Raw genomic sequence first — 19,491 nt, forward strand, 5'->3', positions numbered from 1 at the left:
GCAAATTAGGATTTGGTTCGGCCAGGCAGAAGGATTCGGCCGAATCCTGCTGAAAAAGACCAAATCCCAAACCGAATCCTGGATTCGGTGCATCCCTAGTACTTATATTTTCTAATTTAAAAGGGGAATTATAAACAATAACATTCACTTTCAACAAAAATAATGCACAAAAAACATGCACAATTATTTGGGCAGCAGTAGTTCCATAATGACAGGGGTGTTATATTATTGTAAATGTAAAAATTAGTACAAATCACAGAGGGGTGTACATAATCAGCTATTTAAAATAAGTCAGTAATGTTTAGGAGATCCACAGAATCCACTATTTAAGTTTCGGCTGAATCCCCAAATTCGATGAAAGATTTAGCCGAATACTGAACCGAACCCGAATCTGCAGATGCAAATTAGTTATAGGAAAGGAGACAGCGGGGAAAAAATTTACTGCCATTTTTTTAACTAGGTAATATGATTTCCCTTCCAGACCCTAATTTGTATTTGCGAATCAGGATTCGGCCGAATCCTGCTGAAAAAGGCTGAATCCTGGCCGAATTCCAAACCAAATCCTGGATTTGATGCATCCCTACTAATGCTAACCCTATCCCCTCCAAACGCTGTAAAATAACACAGTAGTAAGCAAACAAAATATTGACAATTATTGCTCATGGAGATTTTGCTTGTTCCAGTTCTATTTAAATAAGTGTATAAATGCATAGCCAGTGTAGTATAAACTTCAGTTTTCAGTGTTCCTTCATTTAAAGCCTTGGAGGAAGACATTTTATTAGCTAGCAATCTTTCAGTTGTTAGATTGAGCTTAATGCAATGCAGGGTTGTTTCAGAGTGAAATTCAAAGCAGCAATTAAAGGATTTTAGGATATAAACACTTTAACCCAGAAGTCATAATAAAAACTCTAACCTTGCCAAGCCAGAACCAGAGAGATGAAAGTTAGGAATATTAGAGCGAGCCTGAAAGAAGACTGAAGCAGGTGGAAAAGAAACAGTCCAGCAAGCTAGAACAGAGCGGAAAGGCAAACCAACAGTCTCTGTTAGTGCTGCAATATAACAAGAAATTGAATCATTCCCCCATTTTGTCAAACTCTTTCCAGCAGCAAAGTAACCAAGCAACATATAAGCATAAAAAGCAGCAGCAGACAGATGCAACAGATTCACCATTTAGGGCAATGACGCGTGTTTTTATTGTGGTTACAAGACGCCAGAAATTAAATTACCTTGTCGTAAGAAATAGTGACAAACAAACACTCAAATAGAATAATAGCTCACAAATGCATACAACGGCATTTTTGATTGACAAAGCTGTTTAGCAGAGACAAATCTTAGTATCCCTAATGGCAATGTATTTTCTGGGGTAATAAAGCTGCAAAAAAAAAAAACATGTCACTGCCCCACATGGGGTGTATCATACTGCATATTATGAATAATTGAAGAAAGTTCAATGGCCAACCATGGATTGCTGTGCAAAAAACAGAGGCCTCTGTGGAAGGCATGCTGCTTTAGAATTTATAAACATGCAGAGGCACATTTATCAAAGGTCGAATTTCGAATTCATGTGAGTTTTTAAAAACTCCCCAAACTCCTATAAATTCGAAATTCGACCAATCAAAATTTATTTAAAAAATCAAATTTTTCAAACCTGGAGGAATGGAATCGACCCGAAAACTAGAATCGAATTTGATTCGAATTTGAAAAACTCTAGTTTTTTCCCTGAAAAAAAAGCTTGTCAGGAAGGCTGCAAACAACTCCAAAATGATCCCTGGACCTCTCCCATTGACTTAAATAGCAATTCGGCAGGTTTTAGGTGACGAATAGTCGAATTCCAATTCTTAAGGGGCCAGAGTATGATAAAACTCTAATTTAAAAAAAACAAAAAAAAACAAATCTAATTTGAATAGCTCCCTAGTCTTATTTGACATTTTGACCATAAAAAATAAAATTAATTTTTTTTCGAGATTTTGATAAATCTGCCCCGCAGTGCCTGAAATCTATCTATATTAAAACATTATCAACTGGAGCACACATATTCAGAATATTCTTTTTTGTTTCAAACACTTATTTACAAGGTTTAACACTGAGATGGCATAGACATTCATTGGTTCATGGACATCTTTTCTGAAACATAACTTCTTTGTTTACATATTCTCATACAAGTTGTAAGTGATTAAAGTACACCATTTTCCATTTTAAGTTGGACAGACACATTAACATCTTATACTTTATAATATCCAAAACTAGATGCAGGGCACCACTCTCGCACAGAGATGCACATGTTGATTGTTTTATATCTTGAAATCATTCAACCTGGGCATATTATAATTTGGGGGCTTTCTAACCAAGGGTTCCATATCCGTACATATTTATCAGGACACCCTCTGTTTTTGTAGGTTACTGCTCTGTATGGGAGTGCCTGGTTTGCTAGAGTAATCCAGCCACCTAGTGTTGGGCACTGAGGTGACAGCCACTTGCTGGTTATGTGTTTCCTTGCACAGTATAGTAATCCTGCCATTGCTGTTCTCAGGTAAATGCTATGATATAGATCTTCTATAATTGCCAGAAGCAGACTTTAGGGTGCAGGGGGACTGTGGATCCCAATATGTCATGTATTGGATACCATATAATTTGGATATCAAGCGCTTAGAGTATCCAGCTTGGGTATAGCAAATATATACTTTAGTTTCAAGGATGGGGTGCCCTTGAGGGTATTGTGTAGCTGTAGATATCTAAAGAAGAAATTATTGGGGAGGTTGTATTCTAGTTTAAGTTGTTCAAAGGACTTAATACTGCCATTGTCTAGAACTTGTCCTAGGCACCATATACCTTTCTCCTTCCAGAGCGTGGTCTCCTGCATCTTACAACATTCAGGCAAAGTATTATTTTCCCATAGTGGTGTATAATGTTCGATTATCCCTGCTGGCAAGGGTACTAATTTGTCTGCCTTGTCCCAAACACGTAGAGCTTGTACCATAAGTGTGTTGTTAGGTTTTGGGTGGGATACACCCGATATCCTTTAAGTAATAGGTACACTCAATACCTAGTGGGTATGGGCCTATATATCCCATTCTCCTAGCGCTGTCTTGGCGTTGTAAGTGGAACCAGTGTGAAAGTTGCATTAATTGTGAAGAGATATAATATAGATAAAATGGGGAAGTGCTAACCCTCCATTAGCAGTTGAGTTTTGTAGGAGAGCTAATTTAAGTTTTGGTCTAGAGCCTTTCCACAAAAGCGTAAGTACATGGGATGTAAGGGTTCTGAAGAACTGTTGTGCCAAGAATATCGGGGAGTGCATTACCGTATATATTATTTTAGGGAGGAGTACCATTTTTACCAGGTTAATTCTACCAGCAACTGTAAGCGGTAGCTTCCCCCATGCCAGTGTTTTCTCTCTTGTGTACTTCAATAAAGGATATAAATTTTCATGCAGGTAACCTAGTGAGTCTCTGGTAATACAAATGCCCAAGTTTTTAGTTATGATTAGCGGGTATCTCAAGGGAAGTCTATTTTCTCTACTTTCTTTAATGTAAAAAACATTAGATTTTGCCCAATTTATGCGGAGGCCTGAATATTGGCCCGTTTCCTCAATTATCATAAGTGCCTGGTCTAGGGATTTGTCAGTGTCTCTTAAAAATAGTATCATATTGACAGCATACAGACCTACTTCATCATTACAGTTAGCAAGTGAGAGCCCTTCAATAAGTATATCTTGTCATATTTTAGCTGCTAGGGGTTCAATAGCAAGGGCATATAGCAAGGGTGACAGTGGGCACCCTTGCCTTGTTCCTCTGTACAGTGAGAAGGGTCTAGACATCCAGCTATTTGTTATCACTCTGATCTGGGAAAGGGAATATAGCAGTTGCACCCAGGCTATAAATTCTGCTCCACAACCTATCCACTCCAGAACTGCCCAAAGAAAGGGCCGCTCAACAGCGTTGAAGGCCTTGGCCGCATCTAGTGCAACCAAGGTCCCGTCTTCTGCTTGTTCATATTGGGCATATATAACCTCATAGACTCTGCGTATGTTTAGAGCAGTGGATTTCCCTGGGATAAAACCAGTTTGGTCCAGATGTATGATATGCAGTATTACAGAGGAGAGCCTGGTTGCCAATATTTTGGCTAGAATTTTAACATCTGTTGTGAGCAGAGATATAGGGCGGTAGGAGCTACAGTCTAACCTGTCCTTCCCGGGCTTGGAGAAAAGCACTATTTACGCTTCATGGAGGGTGACAGAGAGCCCTGTAACTTTGCATCTTTATATAGCGTTAATAACTTAGAAGCCAAGTAGACTGTATGCCGTTTATAAATTTCAGGGGGAGCCCACCTAGACCAGGGGCCTTAAGATTGGGGAGTGTGGAGATAGTTATCTTAATTTCCTCCAGTGTTATTGTAGAGTTTAGAATATCTCTATGTTCACATGGGAATTTAGGCATATTAATCTTATTCTGGTAGATTTGAGCATCAGGGAAAAGGGGGAAGTGGTGGAATACAATTTCTGATAGAAATGAAAAAAAAAGCATTCATTTATTTGTAAGGGATCTGTTAGGATAATCCCAGTTTCAGCTCTGATCTGGGTTATCACTGGGGATGTAGTTTGAGCTTTGGCCATATGTGCCAACAGTGTACCAGTATGTTCTCCATTCTCTAAGTACTTTTGTTTTGTAAAGAATAGTTTACACTTAGCTTTGACATGTAAATAGTTACTTAGCTCTCTTTCACACAGTTTCAGATGGTCATAGTTGGGACCTGAGGGGGTCAAAGTGTGCATGGCCTTGGCCTGTGTGACATTGTCACAAAATTGGAGTTCGGTGGCTTTACTCTCGCGTTTGATGGCAGTAAGAATATTCTCTTTACTTATTAAAAAAATAGTACTTTCATTATTTAAAAGTGCATATACTTCATACTAACTACGACCCAAATAGGTTTAGGCTATCCCACTCTCTGGCTAAAACAGACATGACAGGCATGTATGGTAGGCAGACATTATAAAGGGCATAACATGTGAGCAAAAAAAAAAAAAAATCACTCTTTAATCTGATTTCTGGTTGCCTTTACGTGCATGCAATGCTGCCTTTGAAATTGCAAATAAATATCCACTGCCTTCCCGCGGCTAGAATGTAAATCACCGGCGGGATGGCAGTCTGATCCCTTCGGCTTTCCAAAGTCGCCTGACGTTTCCTCGTAAGGCAACTTCGGAAAACGAACCGCTCCAAGTGCCATCCCACCAGCGATTTCGATTCTAGCCAGCAAGAAGGTAGTTCAGGGAGATTAGTCGCCTGAAGAAGAAAGGATTTGTCGACGGGCGACTAATCTGCTGAAATTGTGTGTGCACTTACCCTTAAGCAGAAAAAAGGACTCATTCAGTCCACAAAAAGGAAGCCAGTCCTGTTTGATTTCATTAACTCATGGAAAGATTAAAGACTTACATTAGTGATCTTGGGCGAAGTGCTTGTAGGTGTTCAACAAGGGTTCTGCTCCAAGCAGAGCAAGGTTCTGAATGCACGACTATATGCCAGGGACAAGACCCATAGCAAGAATTCTGTCTAGCTGAATTTAAGTACAGGTATAGGATCCGTTATATGGAAACCCATCATCCAGAAAACTCCAAATTACAGAAAGACCGTCTCCCATAGACTCCATTATAATCAACTAATTACAATTTTTAAAAATGGTTTCCTTTTTCTCTGTAGCAATGAAGCAAACCCAGCCTATTGGGTTTATTTAATGTGTACATGATTTTCTAGTAGACTTGGTATGAAGATCCAAATTACGGAAAGATCCATTATTCGGAAAACCCCAAGTCGCAAGCATTCTGGATAACAGGTCCCATACTAAACCCCTATACCAAACAATCATTAAACCCTTAAAATACTTGTGCATGTGTAGCAAAGCACACATAAGAATATAATTATCACCTGCTATCATTAAATGCCTATCCAGGACAGAACAAAAGGACTTTCAATCGGTTTCAACCCTGATTAGTCTTTAGTCTGGGCCCACACCACTGCTCTGGGCACAAAATAGGGTCATACACACAAACAGTTAAATAAGGAAATCAATTTTGCTTTTGAGCACAAGACAAGACCAAAAAGATATAAACCATAACTATAAAATTGCATATATTACTTGTCACAAATATGTCCTTTTACATACCCTTATATTACGGTTACTAGATGACTTGAAGGGGTACATCCCTGCAGTGTGATCTGGCAACCCTACCTTATATAGCCTATGAAGGTTAGGGAAGCAAGGTTTTTTTTTTTTGGTTTTTTTTAACTGTTGTGAAAAAGACTGAACACAGGATTAATTAGGGACCCTGTACTTTAAACAGGATTCAGACAAATCAAAATCCAGTCCCTTAACATCATGTGGACTTTAAAGCACTGGGCAGTAAAAGGCAGAAAAGTATTGTTCATAGATTGTGCAGCAGTTTATATTTTATCCAGATGTGAGTATGCAAATTAGGGTTAGGATTCATTTTAGTATTTATCCAATCTTTTGCAGAGGACTGGATATTCAGTCAGATCCAAAAATGATGGATTCAAAACCCCTACGAAGACACTATCATCTGTGGGTAAAAGATTGATAGAGCCCATCTGCAAATAAAACCAGATACTTTGTCCTAAGTCACACTTGTGTGTCAGCACTGGGACTTAAAATGAAAGGTTTTAAATTGACTAAAACTCCTGCCCATAAATTCATCATGTTGAAGTAGCACTAAACTAATATACAATTCCACCGTTTTCTGTTTATATCTACTAAGAAACAATGTTTTAAAAAAAAATTATTGTTATTGGCATTACAATTGATCTTTTTCCATCTTAAAGGGGAATGCCCGCATAACACAGAAACCCCTAATATACCTGCCACCATTATCAGTTTCTTCATAAAGTATGAATAAATGCCATTTTCTATGCTGAATTCCAGCTGTTCTTCTCTTTCTGCATCATTTGAAATCATGGCAGGGAAAGAGGGACTAAATACTGATGTTACAAATTGTAACAACTTCTCCACATCTTACAGACAGCTTGCAGGAACTGCATAACCGACAATGCAATGCATGTGATGTTCCTTATTGAAATCATGTTTACAGGGAATTGTGGGGTTTGGGGGATGCAGGCTAAGGACAGATGGCTGCTGATACAATGTAACGGTAGTCAGCCAGCTCAGCAAAGTAGTCAGAGAGATCAGGAGAGCAGGGGGCTAGGTTTAGGGAACTGTTCCAAACCATTACAAATCATGAAAAGTCTGCATATTTTTTAATTGATGCATATTGCAAAGTTGCTTGAAATTGTGCTTACTTTTAAAAACATTTAAGTTATGTTTTTGTGGCGTTCCCCTTTAATTAAAAAAGCAATTTTCTTTAGTGTCTTGCAGTGACAGGTCAAAGCAGAAAGTGGAGATGGAACAAAAGATAAAGGAGAATCAAATGAAAATCTTCTTCTGGACCTTTTTTTACTATTTCTGTCCAGGTGCACATGCGCAGAAGAGTGAAAACTGAACTTAGAAGAAACTAACTTTTCTCGCTTTACTGTATGTGCACACTGGCCCAGGGTTGAAGAGAAAAGATCGAAGAAGAAGATCGCATCAAGGTGCTCATACAGAGGTTCCCAGAATGGTGCAGTATTGATCTAACAGAAGCACCAGCCTAGGTTATCAGTTAAGTGTTTATAATGACTGCAGATACCTGAAATTTGGTACCCCCAGTGCTTAGAATTTTTTTTCTCTTTTAAATTTCTTCTTCTTGCGTTACTACTGAAGAAACCATTGAATATATGAATAAAATGAATCCCCAACATTTATATATATATATATATATATATATATATATATATATATATATATATATATATATATATATATATATATATATATATATATATATATATATATATAATTCTCAAATCAGTATCCGCACTCCAAGGCAATAAGGATAAAGAGGGGTGCACGGTAATTTTAGCATACATCAATAGTTTCCAAACCAGCACTCCCTTTTGGTGAAAACATACAATCTTTTATTGTGACATGGTATCTTATTCCAATGTTTCGATCCCTGTTGGGATCTTCCTTGAAAAAGATCCCAATATATATATATATATATATATATATATATATATATATATATATATATATATATATATATATATATATATATATATATATATATATATATATATATATATATAGGGATCTTTTTCAAGAGATATATATATATATATATATATATATATATATATATATATATATATATATATATATATATATAAAAATATATAAAGAGTCTGGAAACCAGCACTACTCGTGTAGTAGTCACAGATGCCTGGGTGCTAAAGCCAAAGTAGAGATATAGAACAGGGAAAAAAACTTGCACTCACAGGTCTTAGCGATGAAAATATAGGTGTTTATTAGCAAAAATTGACTAACGTTTCGGCAAACACTCAAGCCTTTCTCAAAAATATGGATTGAAATTTACTGCTCAGGTAATGAGTAAAATGTAATCTCTCTACACACCCTTACCTTAGGAGCAGCATTCCTTTCAGATGGAGGTATCATTTCAGGAGAGAGAACACGAGGAGGGTCTACACCCTTAACAATCTTCTGATTGATAAAATGAAAAGCCAAAGCAAATTGTTCTTTGGATAGTTTCCCACAATCTTTTGTGTCACAAAGAGTCCTGAATATATAAAAAAAAAATCCACCTTAGCTGAAAAAAGCAATAAATGTACAAGATATTCGTTTACGGTTGTCTCTATATGGAGCCAGTTGAAAAAGACACCATTTTATAGACACAACATATATACATATAGATAGATATTTATTAAACTATTAACACCTTACTTTAAAAACTCATGTTTCTTTACATGCAAAATACAAACACTAAGGGGCAGTTTTATCAAAATACGAGATACGAGAAAAACTCACTTACTTCTACTCATTCCTATGGGATTTTTGGAACTGTATTTATCCACAGGTAAAAGTTCACCATCTGATAAATATAATTCTTAAAATCCCATAACTGTGACCCTAAAAGTCACTAATGTTTTTATTAATTTTTTTGTAGATTCCTATGCACCTGTTAATTAGACTTGAACTGTTGCTTTACTGACCATCACAAATGTACTGATGTTTTTCACAAAAAAAGCATGTTTAACCACAAGTTTTTACCTAAACAATAGCTCAATCCTTGTAGTCTCCTCCCCTCAAAGTTAGTAGGTATGTTCTAAATTGCAGCTTTCCATTTCAGCGCATACAGCATTCTTATGCCACACCCTGTCGTATTATGAGACTGTTGGCTAGTACTTTATACCTCCAATTTTCTTTCTTTTCAACCACCACTAGTTCTAATTTCCCCTTCCCTCTTATATAATCTCAGAATGTTGTCCACAGCATCTCTGAATTTTCCTCTCCTCTGGCACAATCATCAGTCAGCACAAACTAACCATATATGAGCTAGCAATGCTGAAGGCAATCCAGTCTTCAGGAAGATCTCCCGGACTTCCAGTCCAGACAGCAGGCCATCCATATCCTTATCTAGCTTGGTAAAGAGTTCATCACATTTTGTCTTTTCTGCATGTGACACGACCCACTTAAATTTAGGAAAAAAATAAACAGGTATTGAATATAGCAGGCACTTTATTAGGATGCTTTTCAAGAACAGAAGACATAATCCCCAAAGGACATTTTTTGTGATGCAGAAAGCATTGAAAGCAAACATTATTATCCAAACACCAGTATTGGCAACATAGGAAAAGGAAAACTATACCTTCATAATCATTACTTCAACAATGCCATCATAAAGAATCTTACCAAACTAGCATTTTATATACTGTATGTAACACAATTTATTCTATTAATTATGTCCTTCTAAATTGTGCTTAGAGATATAATCAGTTTTGTTTGTTTTGTATATTAAATATGGGGAAGTGGCTCTCTCACACTTTAATGTTTGCTCTCCCAACCCTCGTCCCATTAAAGACAGCCCTGCAGTTAAAAGCTAAAAAGTTGAAAGGCTTCTTTGAAAGAAGTCATGCCAAATAAAGAGAAAAGCAGGTATGATCTTTCTCCCCCCTGAGAAAATACTCTCTCTTTTTTTCACTTAGCCAAGAACTGATGAAAGGACACTGCTTTGATGGGGCACGTAATCATTAAATATTGCCCTTTTACATCTTTTCCTTGAGTCACCACTTGGTGATGTTCTGTGTGCTTCCTCAGAGATCACCTGACGGGAAATAACGCAACTCTAACAGGAAGTAGTGTGTAATTAAAAGACACAGCTTGGCGAATGTAACCTAGTGTGCAAGTGTGCCTTTGGCTTGTGTGCGCATAGTAAATAGTCATGATATGCCATCATTTAGGATATTCTAATGGCACATACGAATAGAAAATTATATTTTTATGAAGTTAGCGTATTTATATAAAGCAGTGTTTTACGGCTTCATATAAATACAATATAATTTTATAGAGACCTGAAATGCTCAGGGGTATCCCTTTAACAAACCACTGACAAGACACCAAAAGTCATATGGAAAGTAGATCAAAGACAAATAAATAAATAATTGCCAAAAATAAAACAAAAAAAAGATTATTTGCATAATCAAAGAAAAAAAAGAAAGTAAAATAGGTCTGTAAAAGGAACTCTATGCATAAGGTCACAGAAGGGATAGTAGAAACCCAGAGGTGCCATTTACTGTTTGTCCAGAGGGTTGGGTTCTATAGTCAAAATGTTGCAAAAACATTTACTTGAGCAAAGGTCCAAGATAAGCTATTTGAAGCTCAATCATGCCCCGTAGGTGACTAAATTACAACTGAAGCCTGCAGAAGAATAACTTTTCAGTTATTTCATTAAGCAACACTCCCAACCCATAAACTGTGCAGGCTTGGGGTATATGATTGCAGGAGCTAAGGTGAGTAATTTTGGCAAAGTTACAAGCATTACTTGATTCATTTGTCTAGAAAGATATTTTAAAAACATTTCAGCTTTTGAGAAACCACAGATCTGGAACTCACAAAACATACTCATTCCAACTAATGTATTGTTTAGTATTTTGATCTTTAACTGAATGATCTGAGCAAATATCTCACATATTGATACATTTAGTACAGCAGGTTTTAAAACAAAAATCCCTACCTGGGTCACTGGCATCTTTGTAGGCAAAATTCCAACTGGTGGCAACGATTGACGTGGCTCTTTTGAAGGTGGCATAGGTAAGGTAGGAATGATTGGTAAAGATGCAGAAGAAATTGACATTTTCCTTTTGGATTGTGGTACCAAAGTAGGAGGTAATGATATGGGAACTGGTTCATTCTCAAGAGCAGAGTACACAAGAAACATTGCCTACAAAATTAAAAGAAAAACTATTTAATATTTAGCTCTGAAGATTTATACTCTAAGAATAATATGCAATAATACCAGGTTTCTAGCGGCCAAGAAGAAATAAAATATACATTTTATTACAAAATAAGTTAAACGCAGGCCACATTTTTTAAAGTGACCCTGAAACCAAGCATGCACAATTTGAGCACAAAAAAATGTATTGGCCTTTATATACAGTTAGGCCCCATAAATCTTTGGACAGAGACTTTTTCAAATTTTGTTCTGTACATTAACACAAATTTTAAATAAAACAACTCAGATGCAGTGAACTGCAGACTTTCAGCTTTAATTCAGTGGGTTGAACAAAAAGATTGCATAAAAATGTGAGGATTTAAAGCCTTTTTTAACACAATCACTTAATTTCAGGGGCTCACAAGCAATTGGACAAATTAAAAAACTGAAAATAAAATGTTCATTTCTTGGTTGAAACCCCTTTGCTGGCAATGACAGCCTGAAGTCTTGAACTCATGGACATCAAGTGAAATACATGCTCAATTGGGTTCAGATCAGATGACTGACTTGGCCATTCAAGAATATTCCACTTCTTTTAATAAACTCCTGGGTTGCTTTGGCTGTATGTTTTGGGTAATTGTCCATCTGTATTATGAAATGCCTCCAAATAAATTTGACTGAATTTAGCTGGATTTGAGCAGACAGTGTCTCTGAACTGAATAAATTTAACTGAATTTAAAAAACACAGCACAGAAGCAGATGGCTGGATTGACACCAGGATATTTGGAAGAGGCTGTTGTCAGAATTATTTTGTTTATAATATACAGTATAGGGGCAATCGTATAAGGTATTTCTAACAGCACAGCTATGTCCATTCACTATCATGAGTGTTCACATACAGACTGTTGTGTTTCGGTGCTGTTTGTCTCCAGTGGACAAAAATGGCTGACAAAATGTACCAAAGTCTTAAACCTTGGGTATGATGTGGCCTGTTTCTGTTGTTTTCTTATAAAGTTTGCAATAAACAAACATGAAAACCTACAATAATTTATTTTAATAGCAGTGATTTTCCAGACCACCTCTCCCAAAGCTGGCGGAAAGAGGTTCCAGCTAGTAGCTCTGTTGGTTTGCGTTTTTATGTCAGTGATAACTGCTCTTGGGCCCTGGGCACACTCAACATTGGCTCGGCTGCTTTTAGGCTGTGTTTTTTTTTTTCGCAGCATGAGATAAGTGGATCCCCTACCTTCCTCATCTCCCCGTAGCTGCTCTGAAAATCACAGTTTCCACTTGCTTGTAGCTACACGAAGCAGAGATCAGTGGAAAATGCAGACAGAGCAGTTGAGACAATGCTCCGTGTGCCCAGGGCCTTTGAAGCAATTACCTGCATTTACCAGCAGTATATTGAAAAAAATATGTACTTACAACAGCAAACTCATCTCTGTCTAATAAACCATCGTGGTCAATATCACTTAACTCCCAAACCTGAAAATGAAAAAGAAAAGACCATGGCTTCAGAGGAAGCTAGATGGGAGATGGGGAAAGTGACGCGTCAGAAGCAGTACTTACTCTTCCCAGAATATCCACAGAGAGTTTTGAATTAAGCAACACAGGTTTAACTTTATCACCAGACAGGAATCCATTTACTGGGTTTAAACTGTCAAATATGGCATCATATTTGGCCTTTTCATCTGGCTGTCATACATAAACAATAAATAAAATAAAAATAGTTAAAATTATTAATAAACTTGAAGCTTTTACGTATTACTTTCAGCATAAAGGAATTCAGCATAAATTGAAAAATAAGTCTCAGCGCCTATAGACTAAAAAATCTGTCAAAACTGGTCTAAAAACGGATGCACACCAGGATTTTTTTGAAAAAAGTTAAAAATTACTTAATACTTAATACATGTTTAAAAATTGATCAGGTCAATATTTCGGTCTCCATCTTAGACCGGATCAATTTTTAAACATGTATTAAATAAAAGTAATTATTAACTTTTTTTTAAAAAAATCCCGGTGTGCATCCGTTTTTTTTTCACATTTTCTGTATGGAAGCACGTATGTATAGCACCTGGGTCAGAAGCTGATGGATTGAATGGAGTGCTGAGAATAACTTTAAGACTAATATATATATATATATATATATATATATATATATATATATATATATATATATATATATATATATATATATATATATATATATATATATATATATATATATATATATATATATATATATGTGAAAAACATAGGACATGCTCACCACAGAATTAAACTTACCTTGACAGCCCATGGTATGTCTGTAGTTACTGCAGTTCCAACCAAGGATGGGCTTGCTGAATCATGCTAAGAGAAATGGCAGGTGAATTCAATGGCATTAAGAGTAGACAAAAAAAGTGTAAATACATTAACATAATTAATACAGTTAAATTAGGGTTAAAACCCTAGTAAGTATAGTATAAGAAAAGATGTCCACATAATTATAAGGTAGACAGCTGGGGTGTATATTATATATTATTCTGACAGATGCTAGAATCATTTTCAAATGATATTACACTGTAGACTAAAATGATCCTCTGAAAGGAATTGTTCAGTGTAAAAATAAAAACTAGGTAAATAGGCTGTCCAAAATAAAAAAATGTTTCTAGTATAGTTAGTTAGCCAAAAATGTAACGTATAACGGCTGGAGTGACTGGATGACTAACATAATAGCCAGAACACTACTTCCTGCTTTTCAGCTCTCTTGATTTCCACTGATTGGTTAACAGGGAATTACCAATCAGTGACTTGAGGGGGGGCACATGGGTCATAACTGTTTGCTTTTGAATCTGAGCTGAATGTGGAGGATCAATTGCAAACTCACTTAACAGTTATGTCATGTGGCCCCCCCTTAAAGTCGCTGACTTTAGAGAGCTGAAAAGCAGGAAGTAGTGTTCTGGCTATTTTGTTAGACATCCAGTCACTCCAACCTTTATACGTTACGTTTTTATTTTTACACTGAACTGTTCTTTTAAAGGGGTTGTACACCTTCCAAACACTTTTTTAGTTCAATTGTTTTCAGATTGCTCCCCAGAAATGAAGACTCTTTTCAATTAATTTCCATTATTTATTTTTTACATTTTTTTCAAAATATAAATTTAACGTTCCTGTCTCTGGTGTTTGAGTCTGGCATCTCAGTAATTCAGGTGCAGATTCTGAACTGTTACAATTTTACAACATTTAGTTGATACATTTTTGAGCAGCATCTCTGGAATATTAGCAACTAGTGTATCAATTCTAACAGCTGCCTGTAATGAAATTCAGAGATTCTAATTCATCAGGGCCAAATATAAGAAATATATCAACAATAGGACAGATTTTTCAAGGGTAGAATTGAAAATTAAAATTCAAATTTTTTTTTTATGGTCAAAACTGTCAAATTCAACAAGGGAGTTATCCAAATTAGATTAGAGTTTTTTCAAAAATTCGATTTTTCGAGATTTATCCTACTCTGGCCCTTTAAGAATTTGAATTTGACAATTTGCCACCTAAAACCTGCCAAATTAATGTTTAAGTCAATGGGAGAGGTGCAGGGATCAATTTGGAGATGTTTGCAGCCTTCCTGACTTGGAGAAAAAACTTGAATCGAGTTTGATCAAATTCAAATCGAATTGGATTAGAATTTTCGTTTAAATTAGTCCGAGTATATAAAAATTGATTTTATTACAAAATTTTGAATTTATGGAAGTTTTAAAATACTCACATGAATTCGAAATTCGACCCTTGATAAATCTGCCTCCAATTGTATAAATTTAGAACAATTTACAGGGTCGGCGACCAACCACCCCCCATCCCCGGCCTGCTTTAGAAAGTGAAAAATTACACTTTACACTTCAATATTAGAAAAACAGTCACACATAGAATATAGAAAGTAATTGGAAAAAGTCGTTTTTTCTGGTAAACTATCTGAAAGTAACTAGGTGTTTGAAGGTGAAAAACCCCTTTAAACAAGCAACACTTTTACAAACTCCAAGTACAAATCCATTCTATGCATTGTTACTTACAACTGCATTGAAATTATTACTAGGTCAGTAAATCACATGAAACAAACATACATTGACATATACTTAAATGTAAAATATACACCTACAAATCTGGGAGGGGGAACCACAGCTTTTAGACTACCAAGAGAGACTTCCATTCCATTCTGTGCACATGCCACCAGCTGAAGGGCTACAAAAAACTCCTAGGATGTACAAATTTGGCAAACGAAAAAAAATAGAAGAAAAAAAAAAAAAAGGTTACTACCATTGCAAAATCTCAAAATTCAAAATAATTGGTAAAATGGTTATAACAAAAAAACATTAAGTTTGTCAAATTAATGATTATTAATACAAAATACATTTATTTAGAAACTCAAAGGATTTAAGGAAAGATATTATGCCATACTCCGTAATGTACAAGGCCACAGGATTTCCCGTCTCCTACAGCATATGTGTTGGAGGTTAATATTGCATGAGATTTCAAGCCATATTAGTGAGAAATTTAAGTACAGAGCCAACACAGTTGCTAGGGATGGATCAGATGCACATCTGAGTGAGGGAGGGGGCTGGATGGCAAATGGGAGTAAAAGGTTTTAAAGAATGTATTCTCTTAAATGGATGGATTTTATTTAAAGGTGGGGACTGATCGCCTATAACACCACAACATTTCTTCCTATAGAAAAAAAAGTTGTTTTGATTTAAAAGATCTGAACACATAATTTATACAGATGGAAAAAAAAGAGACCCTCTGCACACACCCATATCAATATAAGGGCAGGGTATATAAACAGACAGGCCGAAAATGCTTTCAATAGCAATTGCATTTACAAATACATTTAAAAGGTTGTATTTATTGATTTTATTTACAGATTTACTGATTTTTAATATAACAAGAGAGTAAAAATACTTTAACTGTGAAATTTAAAATCGTCATACAGTTCCCTTTTAGGCTTAACTACAAGCACATTTCCTGCTGACTTTGCTAAATGCTCTCTGCACTCATCTTATACGGAGGCACATTTTACTGAAGAGGAAAAATGGCATATAATGATGAGAATGCGGGAGGACAGTGAAAAACTGGGTAACTCTCAGATCTGACATATTTGGTATGGTGAATGGTCAATAGAAACCCATCTTTTATCGAATTTATCATGACCACCTCTACTCAAGTAGCTTGGTTTATCAATTTTCTACAGCAGTCTAAAGTAGGGTCAATAGGTAATTTCCAGGGCAGCTGTCACTGGTATAGAAGAGTAGTAATTTCAAAAGCTAACACCGATATCTGCCAGGAACGCTGGCTTTCTAAGTGGGGGGATAGTAAAAAGAAAAAAAGAGAAACAGCTTGCTGATAGTAAAAAATAAATTGAACATTTTATAAACAGGACAATGTTTTTAATTGATTATTTTCAGAAAGGTTCTGATTTCCATGAGATATTTTGTGATAGTTCCCCATCACTGCTGGTGTAATGCATTCTTGTTCACAAAGTGATGACACCTCCTTAACATTTCCTTTTATTACTAAGGCCGACAGCAGTAACAAGGGCATTTACCTGTTTATTTAAATATCCTTTGCTATCTGTATCTGCCAAATCCCAAATCTGCAAATAGGAAAAATGTATTAGAATCGGATACAATAAAGTCAACACTCCCCCACAATAAACCACCTATAATTCCCAACCGTGAACTTGAACATCCTGCCATTAGCATAATAAAATAAGCAAAATAATATTTATTTAAAATATAGTTAATTGTGAACTTAAAAAAAAGCTCAATTTTTTCTCTTTCAGACATCTCCATTTAAAACAACATTAACCTCTTCTTAATCAAATGGTATGAATGTAGATTTTTAGTTATACTGAGCTACTTCTATATACTAAGTGATTTATGTATCTATAACATTACTTATACCGCTGAAAGTTTGAATATAACTAAAAATCTAATAGACCTTTTTTGACAACAGACACCACCACACATAAAGCGAAGATAATTAAAGGGAGCAAATACTCACTGCTAATATCGTGAATTTGTAACACTAACAGATATATTTCTGATCAGACTTTCAACCACTAATGATTTTTAAAACATAACCTGACTAATAAGCTGGTATGTGAACGTGCTAATTGCTGCCGTTTTTAAGTACTAATGAGCCTTGTATAGTTATTATAAGACATCTGTAACAAATCACAAGGTTAAGCCTTTGGTGACCTGTCCCTCCTGAAAGTCACTTTCAGTAATAGGATGTGAAATATGGCCACTTTAAATAATTCAGCACCAATTTACGGCAGCCTACAAACAGATATTTTATACGTTTATGCTGACATATAGTACATGGCCATAGATAATTTTTATCCCAGCCGGCACCCGCCTGGCTTTAATAATAACACAATACCACACGAAGGGCAGATTTATTATGGTTCAAGTGGTGTTTTCTGGGTAATTTTTGAGTCAAAAATATATATTTTTTTAACCTAAAAAAACTGGAATTTTTTTGAGATGTATTATACCCTGACCCTTGAAATAGCTTGATCATTTAGAAGTCAATGACAGAGGTCCCATGAACCATTTGAAGATGTTAATAGCCTTTATGATGTTTGAGTTTTTTCGGAGGGTTTTGCCAGAAAAATCGATCAATTTGATCGATTCAAGGTTTTTTTATCACAGAAAACTCGATCAAATTGAGTTTTTTGGTTGTTAATGTTTCTTGAATTAGAAACCATTTGAGTGAGTTCATTTGAGGTATAAAAAAGCTCACATAATTCTAAAATTCGATCTTTAATAAATAAACCCCTAACTATACAATAAGGTTATTACATGTAAAAAAGAATGTTATAATAAACACACTGGTCTGCATACAACACTCAAGTACAGACCATCTCTATTCAGTATTTAGCAGAGTCTAAACATACCTTCCCCAGCACCAGGTCAGCTAGGCCTGACCTCTTCAAGAAAAGAGCAGCATCTGAAGATAAAACTTTACCAGAGCTCCCAGACTCCAACTGTGGAAGAACGTTACAGCATGAGAACAATAAACACAACTTCTTTGTGCTTTACATTTCTATTTAGCAATAGAAAGTTAAACAGAGATAAGCCTGAAACTGAATTTACAGCACTATTACATTTTATGACCAGCTGCTATTGTGATCCTGCTCCATTAGTTCACATTAAAAATGATTTTTTTTTTTAGGTAGAATGTAACATTCAGAGATATTTTCCGGATTGTTTCCACTGTGTTCATGTTTGTGAATCATTTAACTGATTATTTCTGCAGCTCTTGAGCTTGAAAATGCAATTTGTATGTGGTTACTAGTAACCTAGATCCTAGCAACTTTAATATCATTCTTGATGAAGGATGAACAGGTGAGGATAAGTGATACAGTGATATTTGATACAAACAGTAACTCCTAGCAAATGTGGTCCCATGGTAATCACTAGCTGTGCTTCAGACTAAAGCAGATCAAGATGTTTCTTCTTTTTGTATAACGGCTCTTTTTTCATGGACTTCTGTGTGCGTATTATATGAACAATTAAAAACGTATTATGGCATACAGTATATTTGACAAAGTTCACATAAATAATAATTTAATTGATAATAGAACAAACCTGATGGAAGTACTTCTCGTACACTGCATAGTTGCTTGGTAACTGAAGAAAAAGAACACAAAAAAACTTCAAATTACATTTTGGAATAGTCAATACCAACAAAACAAAAAAAAAACATTATAGTTAGCCATACACATGATACAGGCTGCTGAATCAGCCACTCCTGACAAGTCATTTAGGAAGGATGTTTTAGTGGGCAAGGACTACTTTAGGCTGTAACAGTGATGATGCATAGTCTGAAGGTTGACAACAGCAGAACTTTATCTTCAGACTCAGCCAGCTATGGGCTGCTGTAGAAAATCTAATCTCAGGAGTCACTGGAAATCACCAAATCATTAGCAGGAAGGTTACATGTGTCCTAGAGGAAATCCTACAGGATTGATTATGAAAAACAGTAATCAATATGGAGAGCTACTAGGGGCATGTTAGGAGGCACAGATCTTCACTGCTAAAAGACTGTACTGGCCTTGGGCTTGTACTGAAGCCCAACAAATAATGTGTAGCATCTCTTCACTTTCACTTTAATTTTATGCTCAA

At 35.7% G+C, this 19,491-nt stretch overlaps 1 protein-coding gene across 6 annotated transcripts in view; it reads right to left on the bottom strand.

The window, feature by feature from the left end:
• Positions 1–19,491, bottom strand: part of eps15.L (epidermal growth factor receptor pathway substrate 15 L homeolog) — a 61,168-nt gene that overhangs the window by 35,789 nt on the left and 5,888 nt on the right. For all 6 annotated transcript variants that reach the window (XM_018258418.2, XM_018258417.2, XM_018258416.2 and 3 more), the window contains exons 2-11: positions 18,955–18,996; positions 18,261–18,350; positions 16,905–16,952; positions 15,462–15,557; positions 13,613–13,678; positions 12,896–13,021; positions 12,752–12,811; positions 11,132–11,338; positions 9,444–9,589; positions 8,521–8,677 (exon numbers count right to left, since the gene is read on the bottom strand). In XM_018258418.2, coding sequence (XP_018113907.1) covers positions 8,521–8,677; positions 9,444–9,589; positions 11,132–11,338; positions 12,752–12,811; positions 12,896–13,021; positions 13,613–13,678; positions 15,462–15,557; positions 16,905–16,952; positions 18,261–18,350; positions 18,955–18,996 — 1,038 coding nt within the window. The remainder of the gene's footprint in view (positions 1–8,520; positions 8,678–9,443; positions 9,590–11,131; positions 11,339–12,751; positions 12,812–12,895; positions 13,022–13,612; positions 13,679–15,461; positions 15,558–16,904; positions 16,953–18,260; positions 18,351–18,954; positions 18,997–19,491) is intronic.

This window comes from Xenopus laevis, chromosome 4L (genome assembly GCF_017654675.1).
Source record: "Xenopus laevis strain J_2021 chromosome 4L, Xenopus_laevis_v10.1, whole genome shotgun sequence".
NCBI classification, from domain to species: domain Eukaryota; kingdom Metazoa; phylum Chordata; class Amphibia; order Anura; family Pipidae; genus Xenopus; species Xenopus laevis.